The 17,581-nt window shown below is 39.7% G+C and overlaps 1 protein-coding gene across 1 annotated transcript in view; it reads left to right on the top strand.

The window, feature by feature from the left end:
- Positions 1-16,255, top strand: part of SNAPC1 (small nuclear RNA activating complex polypeptide 1) — a 29,489-nt gene extending 13,234 nt beyond the window's left edge. Inside the window, exons 8-10 of the mRNA XM_075531313.1 lie at positions 1-49; positions 10,360-10,461; positions 13,190-16,255. The exon at positions 1-49 is cut by the window's left edge and continues 102 nt beyond it. Coding sequence (XP_075387428.1) covers positions 1-49; positions 10,360-10,461; positions 13,190-13,224 — 186 coding nt within the window. The 3' untranslated portion in view covers positions 13,225-16,255. The remainder of the gene's footprint in view (positions 50-10,359; positions 10,462-13,189) is intronic.
- The last annotated feature ends 1,326 nt before the right edge of the window (positions 16,256-17,581 follow it).

Genomic DNA, 17,581 nt, shown 5'->3' with positions numbered 1-17,581 from the left:
AGAGAGGCACCGAAATCAGCGGGAAAGAGGGTGTCCTCCAGAGACAAAGGTAGCTCTCTCCTCCGGACAGCGGGTCTCCTGACCACCTCCCTCGTCCTCGCTTCCCTTTTCTAACAGCTGGGCGCTTGCCTTACCCACAGCCTCCTGAGAATTACTATTAGATTAAAACAAACCTCTCAGCGCTTTGAATCTTACTGCTGACAGGACTGTACGTGCCCTGTGAGGTTCATCATTTCATGGTTGATGAAATCAAGGGCAATGCAGATTAAATGGTTTGTTCACAGTGGTAAAGATAGTCATAGATTTAGTCTAGAATTATCCAGCGCGCACATCATTAGTCCTTTTTGTGTGTAAATCAAACATGTAGAGGAAGCTAGGGTAAGTCGTACACTTCATGACCAGTATTTAGTCAACTGTACTTATTCAACTGAATATGCTTTCTTTTCAAATCATATAGCTATAAAATTACTTTGGAAGTACTTCCTAAACAAATAACTGTATTTTAATATGAGATTTTATAACCTTTTAAAAATGGCTCTTTTCCCTTACCGTGGGGCAGTGATGAGAGCAGTGATGCTCAGCTCCTTTAAGATATGTGGGTTAATCGGATACTGATTAATGCCTTAATAGTTGCTTGAAGTGTACAGAGAATTCAGAGGAGGAGGGACCACATTTTATTAGGAGTTGTCGGTAAAGGGTTTCAAAGGGGAATTCTTTCATTCTCTTTACAAAGCTAGCATGACTTTCTTCAAGAAATCAGTTGACCAATCTCACTTGCTGAAATTGGTCAAAAATCCTGAAAATATCCTGTTACATGTATCAAAAAGAAACCCAAGTGCAGAACACCTTGACTGTTGATCTAGGATGCTAGAATGGTACACATATTAGGGCTGTTCATATAATTTTTCATATAAGTAGGTTAGAGGGGATATTTGATGAAAATTCAGCACTCCCTTCACTAGCCATATTAATTAGTTAGTGCCTTTATTTAAAATATTGTTTCATAAAGTATGAAATTAACTTAAGGATAGGAATTTTTATGTACATTTTATGAAAGTTAGTGGCAGGTATTATTTAACCTATGGGATCTCTTGTTGAGTTTAGGGTGTATAATAAAATGTAATCTGAATATAGAGCTATGATTGTAGCCTCACTTTTCGAGTTTATTAGTGTTGTTGCTCGTAAGTTTTATAAGTAGTCTGAAAAGGCCCATTTGTTTTTCTGCACCTGAGTGAGGATCCAAGTCTCTTTAATCAAAAGTCCATTTTCTTACAATGAAAAGGTATTTTTTGTTTCATAGGCTTTTGAAAAAGAGGAGCCTTATAGTCCATAAAAGGCAAAAGATGTTTTAGGGCCGTTGTTAGCACATATGATAATGTCAAAGTGTCTAGTTTTAGAAAACCCAAATCCACTGTTTTAAATAAATTGTGACTCAGAGAGACTCTATAGGATAGAGTATAGCTGCTTTATAGGGTTTCCAATACTATAAATTTTTTTTCTTCACCTTTCTCCCTCAGAGTAGCCAGGGCTTTGAACTGCTGAGCTTTTGATTAGCAGTCCACTGCTTAGCCCATACTTTCCTAAGAAAAGGCCATCAGGAGAAAGATGGGCTTAGGACATGGAGAAAGCATTGAGAAGTAAACTGTAAACACTCACTGTGACTGCAAAGCCTCACTGCTGCGGAGTCCGTGCTGGTTCATAGTGACTGTGGTCTTATGAAAATGTAACTGTGTTTATGGGAGCAGAGAAAGCCCAGGCTGTCCCACAGAGCTGCTGGTGTTTTGAACTGCCAACCATTCAGATTTCAGCCCACTGTGCAACCACTAAGCCACCATGGCTCCTCAATGTGACTATGAAGGTCTATTTAATGAATAACTAAAAAGTGATTTTGATAATCATTCATTGGTTTGGCAAAAATTAAAGATATTGAATAGGTATTGGTAATTTAAGTGTGGGGAAACAAAAGTCTCTGATTTTAAGTGGGAGTGTAAATTGGCACATTTTTTTTTCAGAGAGCAATTTGTGGTCATCTGTCAAAATTTAAATGTGCAAACCTTGTATTACTTGGTATTTTTAAAATTTAGGCTTCTTTAAAAAATTAACCATTTTATTGACATAATCCACCTATCATACAAATCAATGTTTTAAACATGAAAAAGAGTTGTGTATAACCAGTTGATTTTTGTAATGGTTTATCCTTTAATAGTGATAAATGCATAAGAACATTCATTGCAGGATTATCTGAAATGGCAAGATGCTGTAAGCAGCTCAAATGTATGACATGGAAAGATTGGATAAATAAAATTATTGTCAGTTCATATAAGGGAATACATGTCAATTACTAAAAAGTTTGAGGAAGCTCCACATACAGGGATAAGGGAAGATGTGTATAGAGTGCTGATACAGTGTTTAGTGAAAGAGGCTTTATATTTTTTTAACATGATCCTATTTCTGTTTCTAAAAATATGGATATGTGCAAACTCACTATATATCAGTGAGAAAAATCTCTAATATATTCACAGTAGTTGGCTTTTCAGGGAATGGGAGCCTGAGAAATTTTCAGGTCAAAATGCCCACATGTTTTTATGTTTACATTTTATATAGCCAAATGATAATTTAGTAATCAATAAATCTTTAATAAAATAAGGTGAATATGGCAATAAATATGGAATCTCAGACAAATAGACTAGCATGGCAAAAGGCAAGGTAGCTGACAAGTATAGAGCCAGGGGGTCCATTTTTAAAAATTATTTTAATCATTTTATTGAGGGCTCTTACAGCTCTTATCACAGTCCATAGACCCATCCATTGTGTCAACCACATTTGTACATATGTTGACGTCATCATTTTCAAAACATTTTTCCTTCTACTTGAGCCCTTGGTATCAGCTCATTTCCCTCCCTCCCTCATAAACCCTTGACAATTTATAAAAAAACCTTTTCATGTCTTATACCGACTGCTGTCTCCCTTCACCCACTTTTTCTTGTTCGTCCCGCTGGGAGGGGGTTATATGTCGATCATTGTGATTGCTTCCCTCTTTGTTCCCCACTTTCCCCTTACCCTCTTGGTATTGCTACTCTCATTATTGGTCCTGAGGGCTTTATCTGCCCTGGATTCCCTGTGTTTCCAGCTCTTATCTGTACCAGTATACATGCTCTGGTGCATTTGGATTTGTAAGGTAGAATTGGGGTCATGATAGTGCAGGGACTGGGGGCATTAACAAACTAGAGGAAAGTTGTATGTTTCCTTGGTGCTGTACTGCACCACGACTGGCTCGTCTTTTCCTTGTTACCTTTCTATAAGGGGATATCCAGTTGTCTACAGATGGGCTTTGGGTCTCCCTCTGTCTTAAACCCCCCCCCCCCATTTGCATCAATATAATTTTTTGTTCTGGGTCTTTGATGCCTGATACCTGATCCTGTTGACACCTCATGATCACACAGGCTGGTGTGAGCTTGGCTGCTTCTCAGCTAGATGACCGCTTGTTTATCTTCAAGCCTTTAAGACCCAGGGTTCCTTTTTGACTGGCGGGTAAAGGCTGTGTTGAGGAGTTATTGCTAATGCTAGAAGACTTTCGGGGAGTATATTGTGACCAGGCTTTGAAGGTAGAGTCAAGAAGTTTAAACTAACTTGGTAGGCAGAGGAGACTCATGTGAGATTTGGGGGCACGTTATCAAGTTTTCCTTGAAGAGAATTCATCTGGGCATAGTATGGTCAGTAGCTGGACACAAACTCAAAGTGGAAACCCTAAGTAAAATGGTGTTGCGGTAAATCAAGTTTCAGGAAGCTGAGTAATAGATGAGCGCTGTGCTCCACCTACATACAGATAACTGGCTGTGAAGGCGACAGGTGAGGGGAGAGACAGGATGCTTAGTGGTTGAGTAGCTGGCAGAATGAAGGTGGGTGCTTTTAATAGAAATATGGGTGACAGGATGAGGAAGCCGAGACATTCTTTGATGAAGAATTTGGCCCAATCTGCCATTACAGGCTTAAATCTTCCAGTAGTTATCTGGTACATAAGTAGATGTGCAGTTCATTGATTGTATTAAGTTTGTATTAATTACACTTTAGCTTATCTATTATTCAACATTCCTAGAATGTAGCAAGCACATGACTGGGTTTGGCATCACCAATGATAATGATGTAGTAGAGAAGACATCAGCTTTTTTATCTATGCCGCGGATATGGTATATAATGAGGTTGATATGTCCAAGAATCAACTCAGTGACACTATTTTGTTTTTCTGTTGTGTGGCAAGCTTTGTTTGCATGTCTGAGGTCACCTAATTAATAAGTCGCAGAATTCAGACTGGAACAAGAGCGTGGCTCAGTCCAAACCTTAATATTTAACTGTAGTACCGTGCTGCCTCCCAGGTAATTGGGAGAGGGACCTGGAGCTCAAAATAGACCCACATGTAAGTTTATTCTCAAATGACCTCTAGCTGCTTGTCTAGTTTTGAGATGAGCCGTAGTCTGTTGTCATTGTTGGTGGGCGACATTGAGTCGGTTCTAACCCTTCGTGACTGTATGCACAACAGAACGAAGCACTGCCTGGTGCCGCGCCATTCTCACACCTGTTCTTGTGTCTGAGCCTGTCCTCACAGCCACCCTTGCCTCTAAGAAGCACCCTAGCAGTACTTCTTCCAAGACAAATCGGGTGAGCCTTTTAGTAAGTCTGGGGTACTTTCCATGGAGCCCCTGGTAGCACAGTGTTTACGCACTGGGCTGTGATCTGAAAGGCCAGCACTCTGAAGCCACCAGCCACTCTTCAGGAGACGGGGGGTGGGGGGGGGGGATTCCTGCTGCTGTAGACAGGCAAAGTCTAGTCTCAGCTGATCGTGGCGCAGTTCTGCCCTGACCTCCAGAGTTGCTGAGTCAGCATTGACTTGATGCCTGTGAGTTTGTTTGGTTTTTTCCACATTCTTCACCAGCACCATGATTTGAACGCATCAATTCTTTGGTCTTCTGCGGGTGATTAGACCAGCTATCTCCCATCAAGCTGCATCTGCTGATGAAAGGAAAAGAAAGAGACATGTACAAAGCATGGGATTGGGAGGACAATAGTCTGATGGACTGAAGTACTGAGTACATTCAAGCTTGGTTTTTATACTCTTCTTACAAGGGAATGGTTAAAACAAACATCAAAGAACTTTAAAAACATTCCTAAACTCATATCTATGTAAATGTTACTTAACTAGTCACACTTTCTTAGCATTTGAATGATAAAAGCATAATGTTGTAAGACAATCACACGGATATGCAAGATTCAAAAGAATCTTAAAGAGGTCGTAAACAACTGAGTTATCTCTCAATGTTTTTAGCTGCAAGGTCATAAATAACTGAGTTATTTTGCAATGCTTTTGTCTGCAAAGATGCAGAGACACAGGGGACTAATTGGTCACCCATCAATAAACACCTGGATCAGCCAGGCCTCCTACAGTGCAGATTTGCTTAATGCAAGTCGTCTTTAGATCTCTTGACTGATGCTTCCATGAGCGTTGATTGTAGATCAGAGCAAGATAAAATCCTTGACAACTTCAATCTCTCCATTTCTCATGATGTTACCCTATTGGTCCAGTTGTGAGGATTTTGGTCTTCTTTACATTGAGTTGTCATCACTACTGAAGGCTGCAATCTTGGGTCTTCATCGGCAAGTGCCTTAAGTCTTCCTCTCTTTCAGCAAGAAACGTTGTGTCATAAGTGTAAGGTTTATTGGGGCACGAAACAGAACCAAAGATCTAATTGGCAAAGTTTTAGAAGCAGGCTTTATTGAGGAGCTTGCGGGTGGATTCAGCAACTTGGGGTATTGAGCTATTAAAACCGCGCCCCGAAAAATCCTGGCAGCATTTTTATGCCCACTGCTGGCAGGCACAGCTGGGAAGGATCAAAGCTGGGGAGGGTCTATTCACAGATGCTTCAGAAAGGAGAAGGTTGCTAATTTTATTCATATGTCAAGGACGGTGGAGTGACCATATCTTCAAAGAATGTCCTGGCTCTGAGGATGTTTGGTTCTCAGAACTTGCGGTTTTCAGCGAGGGGAGGGGAGGCCAGCGAGGAGTGAGTTCTGAGAGCTAAGGTGAAGGCGCCAAACTCAAAATGGAGTCCCTTGAGCCAAGACTAGGCAATAAGCATATCTCAGATTGTTAATGAGCCTTCCTCCAATTCTGAAGCCACATTCTTCTTCATTAATCCAGCTGTTTCTCTGACACACAGCCTTCCTGATTTTAAACCATGCAGTGTTCTTCGGAACCACTGCCTCGTAGTAAGTGTCATTGTTAGGTGCCGTCAAGTTGACTCTGACTCAATGCACCACAGAACTACACCGTGCCCATCCCGCGCCATCTTTGCAGTTGTTATGTTTAAGCCCGTTGTTGCCGCCACCGTGTCCCATCCTTCGCGTCAGGGGTCCTCCCCTTTTGCGTTGCCCTTGATCATATATCCAAAGTACGTGAGATGAAATCGTGCCATTCTTGATTCTAAAGAGCGTTCTTGGAGCGTACGTCTCCAAGACAGATCTGCTTGTTCTTTTGGCAGTACTAGCAATGTTCTATTACTGGTATTTCCACCCCACATCATCAGCATTGTGCATAGTAAAATTAGCTAGCTGACTCCTTCTGCGAATTAGTTTTGTGGATACACTGAGGTTAATGATTTAAATATCTGAACTTAAGAATTTTAATTATTCTGCTTGAATCATTTTTAAACATATTGTACTTGTTTTTCAAGTGTTTCTGTTTTCTACCATGTGCACTTATTATTTTTATAGTTAAGAAAATCCTAAAGCAAAATGTGTGTGATGTGCTTCCATTTTCGGAAATAATGTATCCTGAATATGACTTGATACTCTTCTTGAATCAGGTTATCATCATCGTGAACATATTATTTTCATGGGTTTTATGATACGATGGTAATATCAAGTAGTTTATTTTTATGACAAATGGCCTCATGCTGGAATATAGGGCTTGGTATGAATCCTGGTGACTTAGTGGGCTGCAAACTGCAAGAGCTAGGTCAGCAGGTCGAACTCACCAGATCCCCCTTGGGAAAAAGATGGAGCTGTCTGCTCATGTAAAGATCTATAGTCTCTGAAACCTACAGAATCTGTTTTCTCTGTGCCATAGGGCCACTAAGAGTTGGAATTGAGTCTGGTGTGTTTTGCGTTTGTCTTTTTTAACCTAAAATAGTTTTTCTGTCTCATTTGCTGCTAGTAGACTTGTAGCAATTTTGTGCTACTTTGTGGCTTCACCTGTAATAATGTAGGAAACTGGTTGGTCCAGTTTGATGAAAATTCATGAGCTTTACATACTTTGTGGAGCTTGGGATAAGTGTTCTCAAGCTTTGTGCTTTTACTTCTTTGTTCTTGCAGCATAGCTGAATGAGGCATTGTATGTGGGCTTTTTTTTGGGGTGGGTGTGGTTTTGAAAGCTATTAAAGTAATGATTTTTTTTCATTTAAAAATTAATATAGAAAAGTAGGTGGAGGGAGATGCCGGACAGTATAAGACATGACAAAACAATAATAATTTATAAATTATCTAGGGTTCGTGAGGAAGGGGAAAAATCAGCTGATATCAAGGGCTCAAGTAGAAAGAAAATATTTTGAGAAAGATGATAGCAACATAAGTACAAATGTGCTTGACACAATTGATGGATGTACGGGTTGTGATAAGAGTTGTGTGAGCCCCCAATAAAAATTAATATAGAAATAGATTCCTAAATGATACTTACTTTTGAAGCTCTAACCCCCAAATGTCAGTTTTTAACACAGAAATCTTACTCTTGACATTGTTGGGTAGATTCTTTTTTAGTTCAAGGTCTGTTTGTTGGTCTTTACAAGTCTTTTCCAGTCGAGTCTCACAGGAGAAACGCAAAGGGATGGAGAGGGAAGAGAAGACATTCTGGTCTACCAAGCCCCGAGGCCGATGTTCCTGCTCAGAACAGACAACCCACAGAGAGGACCATAGGGCAGGCCCCACCCTGAGACATGATCTCCCCCTCTAAACTATAGTGCTGCGTGGAACAACACTGAAGACACAGTATGGGAATAGTGCACAATCTGACTCCATCACTGGAGCAAAACACTAAGAGCATGCAACAGAGCAGCAAGGGGGGCAAAGTGAGGAAATCCTGGAATACCAAAAACAGACTTTGGAGGCAGTGTGGCACCCTATCAGACTCGACTGCATAGATTCTATTAGATTGAAAATATAGGTTTAAAAAAGACTGTGAGGAACAGTATTGGTAATTTGGGGTAGATGGTACTGATTATTATTTTGTAAAACACAAAAATTAGAGGCTCAAAGTTTAAATATAGATACTAAGGTATAAATAGAATCTTTTTTTAAATATATATACGTGTGTGTGTGTGTGTGTGTGTGTGTGTGTGTGTATACACCATATTGAATGAAGGGGGAAGTGCAGAGTGGAGACCCAGGGCCCATTTGTCGGCCACTGGAGATCCCCTCATAGAGGGATTTAGAAGAGGAGATGGGTCAGTCAGGGTGCGATGTAGTACCGATGAAGAACACAGCTTTCCCCCAGATCCTGGATGCTTCCTCCCCCCAACTACCATGATCCGAATTCTACCTTGCAGGACTGGATAGGGCAGAGGTTGTACACGGGTGCATATGGGAGCTGGAGGCACAGAGAATCCAGGGTGGATGATATCTTCAGGACCAGGGGTGTGAGGGGCGATGCTGGGAGAGTGTAGGGTGAGTGGGTTGGAAAGGGGGAACTGATTACAAGGATCCACATGTGACCTCCTCCCTGGGAGATGGACGGCAGAGAAGGGAGGGAAGGGAGACTCCGGATAGGGCAAGATATGACAAAATAACAATCTATAAATTATCAAGGGCTCATAAGGGAGGGGTGAGGGGGGAGGGAGGGGGGAAAAAGAGCATCTGATGCAAAGGGCTTAAGTGGAGAGCAAATGCTTTGAAAATGATTAGGGCAAAGAATGTACAGATGTGCTTTATACAATTGATGTATGTATATGTATGGATTGTGATAAGAGTTGTATGAGCCCCTAATAAAATGTAAAAAAAAAAAGAATCTTTCTTTTTAAACCTATCATCTTAAAATATTTTAAGTACTTCTGAGGAATTGCAAGTAAAGGTCAATGCTATTTTAATGACCTGACAGGAACTTGACACTATATTGAGTCGTGTTATAAATGGAAGCCTCTGGCTACTGTTTTCCCAGCACCGTCTTACGGACTCTGTTCTTGTCATGCCTAGCTCTGCACCCACTGAAGTCCCAGCATATCTGCGTTCAGAGCAGAAGGCTTAAAATCATTTTCCCTTGGTCTGTTGCCTTCTGTGCTGACAGATAACTTCTTAGCACATTTGCTCCATGAAATATTAATAGGTGAAAATAATTGAAACCATATGCCAGATACATTTCTCAGTTTGTTAGCAGCGCATCAAGTAAACCAACTGAAATCTGCCCTGTGGAGCGTGTATTCTGTCTAGTGAGAGGAGATACCATATAGACACCAATGAAGACAGTGCGTCCAGTGGGAAAAGTGTGGAGAATTAAACGGCATAAACAGTAGAGAGGGGCTGTGCATGGGGCTTCTGTCAGGTTAGAGTTGGACTGCCGATGCAGGGTTCGAACCCACCAGCCGGAAGCTGAGGCTGTTTGCTCCTGTAAAGGTTTGCAGCCCTGAAGCCCCTGTGCAGGCCTGCTGCGAGTAGAATGAACTCAACGGCCTTGCATGGAGTTTGGGGTTTCTGGGTATGTGGAGGCGTGGTTATTGGGACATGGTAGTTGTACTAAGCAGGATCTGATGTCGCAATAGTACACGGTAATTTTGACTAGTGTATTTCTTCAGGCCACAGCAGACTGATGTAAAAAAAATTCCAATGATTTTTCAAATGAAAAGTCATTGGCAAATTAGAGAACTACATCTATCCTGTAGCACATACCTAGTGACAAGAGAAGGTATGGCTGCATTCAAAAACAAGGCCATTAACTGTAAAGTTACATTTGTGATTCATTCATAAAGGGAAAGTCACAGACATGATTGTTCTCTGATGTCTCTGGTATCTATTATGTGTGATAGAGACTGATTAGATATTTGCGTTTGATAGTTTCATTTCTCACCTCTACCTCCATTTTCTGTACTTCATTGGAAAATTAGAGATTTTAAATTTTCAATGCATAGTTAAAAATATATTACTTTTTTAAAAGGTATGTACTCTAAAATGCATATTCCTGTTTTCTGTTACAATTTCAGTGTTCATTATAAACATCTATTTTTTATGTGACAGTAAAAATGACATTCTTAATTTGTGTGGAAAGTTTTCTCAAAGGTTAGTTTTCTTCGTTTTCTTATTAAATCATTATTTAAATCTTTCCAGGTGACATGAAGCATGCAACTAAAGAAGCTAAATCATCAAGGCTGAGTATGCCAATAATTACAGAAGAAGAGGAAGAGCCCAATGAAACTTGTAGTAAAACAGGTACAGCTGAGATTTTGTCCGGCTCCTGGAGGAAACGGGTTTAAAGCCTTTGAATAGGACGGTTGACGGCGTGTCTTTGTGATGCAGATATTGGGCAACTTCAGTATTAACCCCAGCCTTAATCCTGACAGTTATCCGTGAATACAGAAAGACGCAAACACACTGCTATCAAGTCAGTTCTGAATCATAGCAACACTGGGCCAGGGTCGAATGACCCCTGTGAGTCTCTGAGACTGTTACTCTTGGTGGGAGTAGAAAGCTTTGCCTTTCTCCCTCTCAGTGGATGGTGGTGTAAACCTGCTGACCTTGTGAGCAGCCCAGTTCACAACCTCGGCACCACCCGGGCTCTGCGTGAGAAGGGAATAGCATGCATTAAATGAGTGGATGTGGAGGCAGTTGGAGGTAAGAGATGAGGGATAAGGTACCATTGTTATCAGTAAGTGAATATACTTAATCACGGGAACAACTAATATACTCCCATCAAATGAAAAGATTTATAAAATATGCATTTTCAATATTTAAAGCCACTTACAAAAAAACTCCTTTCACCTACTAATAAAATGAAAATATCACCTATGTAATGATGCTTGTGACTAACTAATTGCCTGTTGCACAGCATGGATTAAAATAAACTTTTAAAGTTGTAGTTTTCATAATTTGACTGTAGAGATGATTAAATAAGGCTCCCTGGTGGTGCAGGGGTTAGAGCACTCCATGCTCGGTGGAAAGGACAGTAGAAGTTCCGAGGCAGTCTGCTGTCGTAAAGAGAATATCTTGGGACACCGTAGGGGGCAGTTCTGCTCTGTCCTGTAGGGTTGCTCGAGTCAGAATTGGCTCGATGGCACTGGATGTTTTTGTTTGTCATTAAACAGCAGTTCATTTTCTGTAGTAGGAGTATAACGTGTATTAAGAATAATACGTATGTGCTTTTTTTTCCATTTCGGCTTTGTTTTCATGCAGTAAGTGTTTACTGGGTGTTTATCAGGCACCTAGCTAGGTACAGGATGATAAAGGCATTTGCCGTGTTTGTTTTGATCATAGTGATCTTAGATCTGAGCGCAGTCTTGGGCCTGAAGTAGGGAAGTCTGGGGAAAATATCCATGAGCTCTAATCCCATTTTCCCGGGAACGTTTAGGCGCCTCCTCATACTCCATACGCGTTGCGTTAATCAGATCATATTGTGCCCCAAGGGGAAGGAACCCTGGCTGGTACAGAGAAACAGGGCACTGCGGCAGCACAGGGGTTGAGATAAAGAAGAGACCACTGAAAGGGAAGATTTATCTTTCAGAAACCTGAGGGTTTGCTTATATCAGCACAGGGTGCTTTATAGTCTTGTGGTGAGTTTTACACCAGAACTTTGCTCTCATTTGGACTAAAGGCTTTTTTTGGTGTGAGTTAACATTTGAATACCCACAATGCCTTTATAGCTACCTGACAAGTCACATTCCAGTATCTGTCAGCTTGTGATTTGGTAACATTTTATTTTCGTTGATAACAATCATAACTATATATGCACATGATTCAAATAATTTTATAATCCTCGTTATCAAAAAATCACAGTTTTCTGACTCTGACTTTCATTTCTAACTCCTCAGAGACAGCCACTCTGAGCTGTGAACGGATTTGTTTGGTACTTTATCCTGTCTCTCGATACGTTTATGTTGCTTCATCTTTCGGTTCGTATTATTTATTCTTTACACTTCATGCAGTGTTTGATTGCTTCCTTCTTTTTTGAAGAAAGTGAGGCCTTAGGCTTCTTTAACATATTCTTCATCTCCCGCTCTAAACATGCATACTCCCCACCCTTACCTTCCCAGTGTACTTGTTCCAGAATTAGGCACAGTGCACACTGTTGACAGTGGGGCCACGTCATATACTGTGGCTCACCCTTTTATCTACAGCCTTGGTTTCCATAGCAAGTCAATAGCATTTCATTTTTCTCTTTTAAAATTTATTATCTTTCTATGTATTTTTCAGTAAGTTATTCAAAAACTCTTCCTTAGCCATGAAAATCTCCATGCAGTGCGTTCAGGCATATTTCATCTCGGTTTCATGTTCGTTGAGAAAGGTCCCCCAGCTCTCTGCCTTGCTTTAATCTGGGTGTTGGCTTCTTTGGTGGCCTGTCGCCTTTGTGCTGGTTCTCACCTAGCACTCTGCTGTCTTTTTCTTCTTCTGCCTTTTCCTGCTTTCCTCTTTAGTTTTTCCTAGGTGGGGAATATTTCCTTTCTGTGCATCTGTCATACTGTCATGGTTTTGTCTCTCTTTTAATGTTTAATAACATTTAAATTTACAGCTGATTCTAGGTGGGCATTTATTTGAATGTGTGATGGCAGTTGCTGTGGGAACTGGGAAATTGAATGGTGCTAATGGTTTGGAGTATATTTCCAGATTTAGCTGAAATGAAATTGGGAATCTTAATCATTTACTTTATGTCCAACAGCGCTGGCATAGATCGCTATGTATCTGGCACCCGGGCCTGGGCAGTCAGAGCTCATGCAGCGTGGGAAGCTTCTGTAGAGTTTAGCATAGCACGGATTTGCAGGTGGAAGTTTGCACATGAATCTTTGAAGGAGATATTCATGTACATGACCATATTTAAGATTTCTTCCTGGATCTTTGCTATGAGGACATTCGTGTTACACTGATGAAACCTCTATTTTGTTTAAATGTATCGGATCAAGTAAGTACTATTGTTTGGAACTAATAGACTTCTAAATTTTTTCTTTAGCATTCACTGCACCTAAGAGGAAAAGAAAACACTGAACCAAGGACCTGGAAAAGAGTTGAAAACTTTTAGCGTTCTGACAAAACAGAAGATGTACAGTTGGTGTGTTTTAACAGGAAGAATGCCAGTATTAAAAATAACTCTTCTAGGAAATTGTAGATTTTTCTTTGAAATAGCAATATATTGACAGTTTTGGGAAAAAGTGCAAAGAATTACAATGAGAATTTACTTTGAAATTTAATTTTACCATTTTATAAAATCTGCATACATGGAGATACAAATCCGAGTTAGAATATAATTGAAAAAATCCTGCTAATTGCACGTTTAATATTTTCCATGTCTTTTGTGATACTGTATTTAGTACCATTTTTGTATTACTATCTATGTCATTTTATTTAAAATATTTTTACTTGAAATGTTAATGATTACATGTAAGTAACTACTGTATATACACGAGTATAAACAATATCAGGCAAGTCACCTAATTTTACTACAAAAACTGCATTAGAAATGTGTTGAAAACTCGGCTTATGCTCGAGTATAGATGGTATTTATACTTTGGTAATTGATTTATTCATGATATATGTTTATTATTTTTGTTGTATCATCAAGTGCAATAAAGAATTTTTCATATTTGCTTAATTTTATTTATACATGAAAATTACATGATTGATACATTATCATTTAAGCCATTTTATTGGCACAGAATCCACATATACAATTCAGTAGTTCAAGCATAAGCATATAAATTATTTTGTTAACTTAGGAAGTTCATAACATAGTTTCTATTTCTGTAATCTTTGAATGTTCTTTAATACTTGCTTTAAAACTCCTTTTGGTCTAAAGTGTATATGAGATGGTATATGTGGATATATGTATGCATGTATGTTTATATATACTTCATATTTGGGGGTTAAAAGAGTTTCTGGAAAATGCAATTAAAAGAAAAATATTTTCTCATGAATTTTTTGAAAACAGTGCATAGTTTGAGTATCATATTTAGGTGCAGATTTATCCTATCATTTCATAAGCTCTACCTATCATTATACTCTTACTTTTTTCTAGCGTTATATTATCCAGGAATTTAAAATCTAGTTATGAAGGCTAAATATAAATCCTTTTGTAACACCTTAGGTTCTATGTCAGGGTGTCAGTCTCAAGACCACACCAAGGTGCATTCACTAAAAGGACTCAGCAGATCATTGCACTCACAGTTAAGATTTATTACAATACAGTTGGTTACATTTTGGGTGCTAACCACAAGGTCAGTAGTTTGAAGCCAACGGCCACTCCATGGGAGAAAGATGAGGCTTTCTACTACTATAATGATTTACTGTCTCAGAAACCCACAGGGGTAGTTCTGTTTTGCCTTGTAGAGTCACTGTGGGCCAGAACTGATTCGATGACAGTTAGTTTTGAATTTTGAGAAACTTATAAAGCAAAACCAGACAAACGAAAAGGCAAGGCACATGGGCAAAGTCTGGAGGAAACCAGGCTCAAGATCCCAAGGTCCTCTCCCAGTGGAGTCACAGGACTTGCTCACATCCTCTAGGAACAGTTGTGACAAGTGTGACGTGTTAGCCGGTAGGGGTGCTCATCAGCGATTTGGTGCCCCGGGTTTTTTTTGGAGGCTGGCTGTGCAGCCACCCTTTTCTCAGAATTCCAGACTCACCAAAGGAAAGTGGGTATTCAGCATAAATGCTATTGTTTGTACAAGCAGTGTAGGCACAGTGAGCCATTCTTACCCTTTAGGGAAAGCTTTAATACCCAGTCATCAGCCAAGAACCAAGTAAAGCAATCCTTTCCAAAGTATAGCAATCTCAGGACTGCAATGTTTACTGCTTTTCACACAGATTCATCTCAATTCTCACAATTTCAAGCAATACTTCATTGTGTCATTCTTGGGTTACTTGTGTTGATATTTCTGCTGGGAAAGTCTGCACACGAACTTACTAGGTAGGTAACCGACTACTAGGTAGTAGGCTCAACGGAAAATTCTACTAGGTAGTACTGAGTAGTGTCTTACTACTAATACTAGGTAGTAGGCTCATGGGAAACTTTGTTAGTTGTTTTCAAAGTGCGGTTCACAATGATTGCCAATTCATACCTCCAGTGTTTGTGAGAGGCTGTGCCACATCCTTTTTCACACCGGGTATCACTAATTTTTGTAATTGTCAGTTGAATACATTTTGTAATTATCAGTTGATTACAACCTGCATCTGAACTACAGTAAACATGGTAAATAAAAGTTACAGTATAATGACACGATTGCTGAAGACAAAATGGGTACATATGCAAATGTGAAGAAAGCTGATGGTGCCCGGATATCAAAAGATACTGCATCTGGGGTCTTAAAGGGTTAAAGATAAGTGGCCATCTAGTTCAGAAGCAGCAAAACCCACATGGAAGAAGCACACCAGCCTGTGTGATCATGAGGTGTCAGTGGGATCAGGTGTCACGCATCAAAGACCCCAAACAAAAAATATCAATGTGAATGGGGGGGTGGAGGGTGGACTGGAGACCAAAGCCCATCTGTAGACAATTGGACATCTCCTTACAGATGGATCACAAGGAAGAGATGAGCCAGTCACGGTACAGTATAGCACTGATGAAACACACACTTTTCCTCTAGTTCTATAATGCTCCTCCCCTCCCCCCCCCACTGTCATGACTCCAATTCTACCTTCCAAATCTGGCTAGATAGAGCATGTACACTGGACAGATAAGAACTGGAAACGGAATTCAGGAGAGATAAACCCCTCGGGACTAATAATGAGAGTAGCGATAACAAAAGGGGAAAGGGGTGGGGGGGAGAAAAGGAAAATTCTATCACAATGATCGACATCACACACCCCTCCCCTCTAGGGGGATGGACAACAGAAAAATGGGTTAAGGGAGACAATGGTCAGTGTAAGATAGGAAAAAAATTATCATGGGGGGTGGGGCAGGGCAGATTGTGAGCTGATACCAAGAGCTCAAGTCAAAAAAATGTTTTGAGAATGATAATGGCAACCTATGTACAAATGTGCTTGACATGATGGATGTATGGATTGTGATAAGAGCTGTAAGATCCCCCAATAAAATAATTTTTAAAAACTGTATAAAACAGATGAGAGTTGTTATTTGACACATCTGGCAAACTCTAGAGCTTTCACTGATAGTGAAGATAAGGCATGGAGCCCTTGATAGATTTACATTGAATGTGAGATTGAAACTTATCAAGCAATGATCAAATAGGAAGTGTGTCCAAGGATGGTTTTTTAGAGTTAAAATGTGATGTCTGAATCCTCAAATCAAACTCACTTCCTTTGAGTCAGTTCTGGGTCATATCAACCCTATAAGACAGGGTAAAATTGCCCCTTTTGCGTTTCTCAGACTGTACCTCTTTCATGGAGTAGAAAGTCACGTTTCTCCTGAAGATCACATGGTGGTGGCCTGGACCTGCAGTAGCAGTCCAATGTATAACCGACTGTGGCACCAGGACTGCTGTCTAGATACTAGTTACCTAGTAAACTAAGCCGTTTGTATCCACAGCTTGATTTTAATCGCTGCACCAAATCATAAATTAATATTTAGTAAGTGATGTTTATGGCCATGTCATAAGCATAAGCTGTCCTTTAAAATTAGACTACTTTACTTTCAGGAATCTTAATCTAGAAATGTTATTTAGCTTTACAGAATTAGACTTATGGTGGCTCTCATGTTATATACCAGGCTTACTTGTGGTTTTATATATATACAAAAGAGACTAAAGCATATCTATTAAGAGATTTTTAACTTAGAAAATAAAGTGTAATTGCTTTAAAAGAAAAACATCCTGGAAATGTATGGTTCTGTATAAGGCACAACTCAAAATGAGAATAAACAGCTGCAAACATCAATAGAGATTAAAATGTAGAAAATATGCATCTAAGACCATTCGAAGTCATTACAAATGAAATGGAAAGCATAGAGGTCCATCTTGTAAGGTTAATGAGTTGAAATGGACTGTTGTTGGCCACTTCGAATCAGAAGTGCATATGTTTACTATGCTGGAAGGACAATAGGAATGTTGCATTAATCATCTGAAAGGACAATTGAAGATCTCTCTTGAAGCACAATGTAGTCTGTGATAGGATAATGTCTTTTCATATACAAGGAAATCCAATTAATATAACTATTATTCAAATTTAGGCAACAACCCCTAAAGTTGGTGATGCACAAATTTAAATTCTCCCCAAATCTTCAGTCTGACATCGTTCAAACATGCAATCAAGATGCATTGATAATTATTGGTGATTGGAATGCAAAAGTTAGAAGAAAAAGGAACAGTAGTTGGAAAACAGGATCTTGGTGAGACCATGGAGACAATGTCAAGGAGTCCATGTAGAAAAAGATTGTTTTGAAAATGTAACA

This window comes from Tenrec ecaudatus, chromosome 14 (assembly GCF_050624435.1).
Source record: "Tenrec ecaudatus isolate mTenEca1 chromosome 14, mTenEca1.hap1, whole genome shotgun sequence".
Classification (NCBI taxonomy): Eukaryota; Metazoa; Chordata; class Mammalia; order Afrosoricida; family Tenrecidae; genus Tenrec; species Tenrec ecaudatus.
This window is presented reverse-complemented; position numbering and strand designations above follow the sequence as displayed.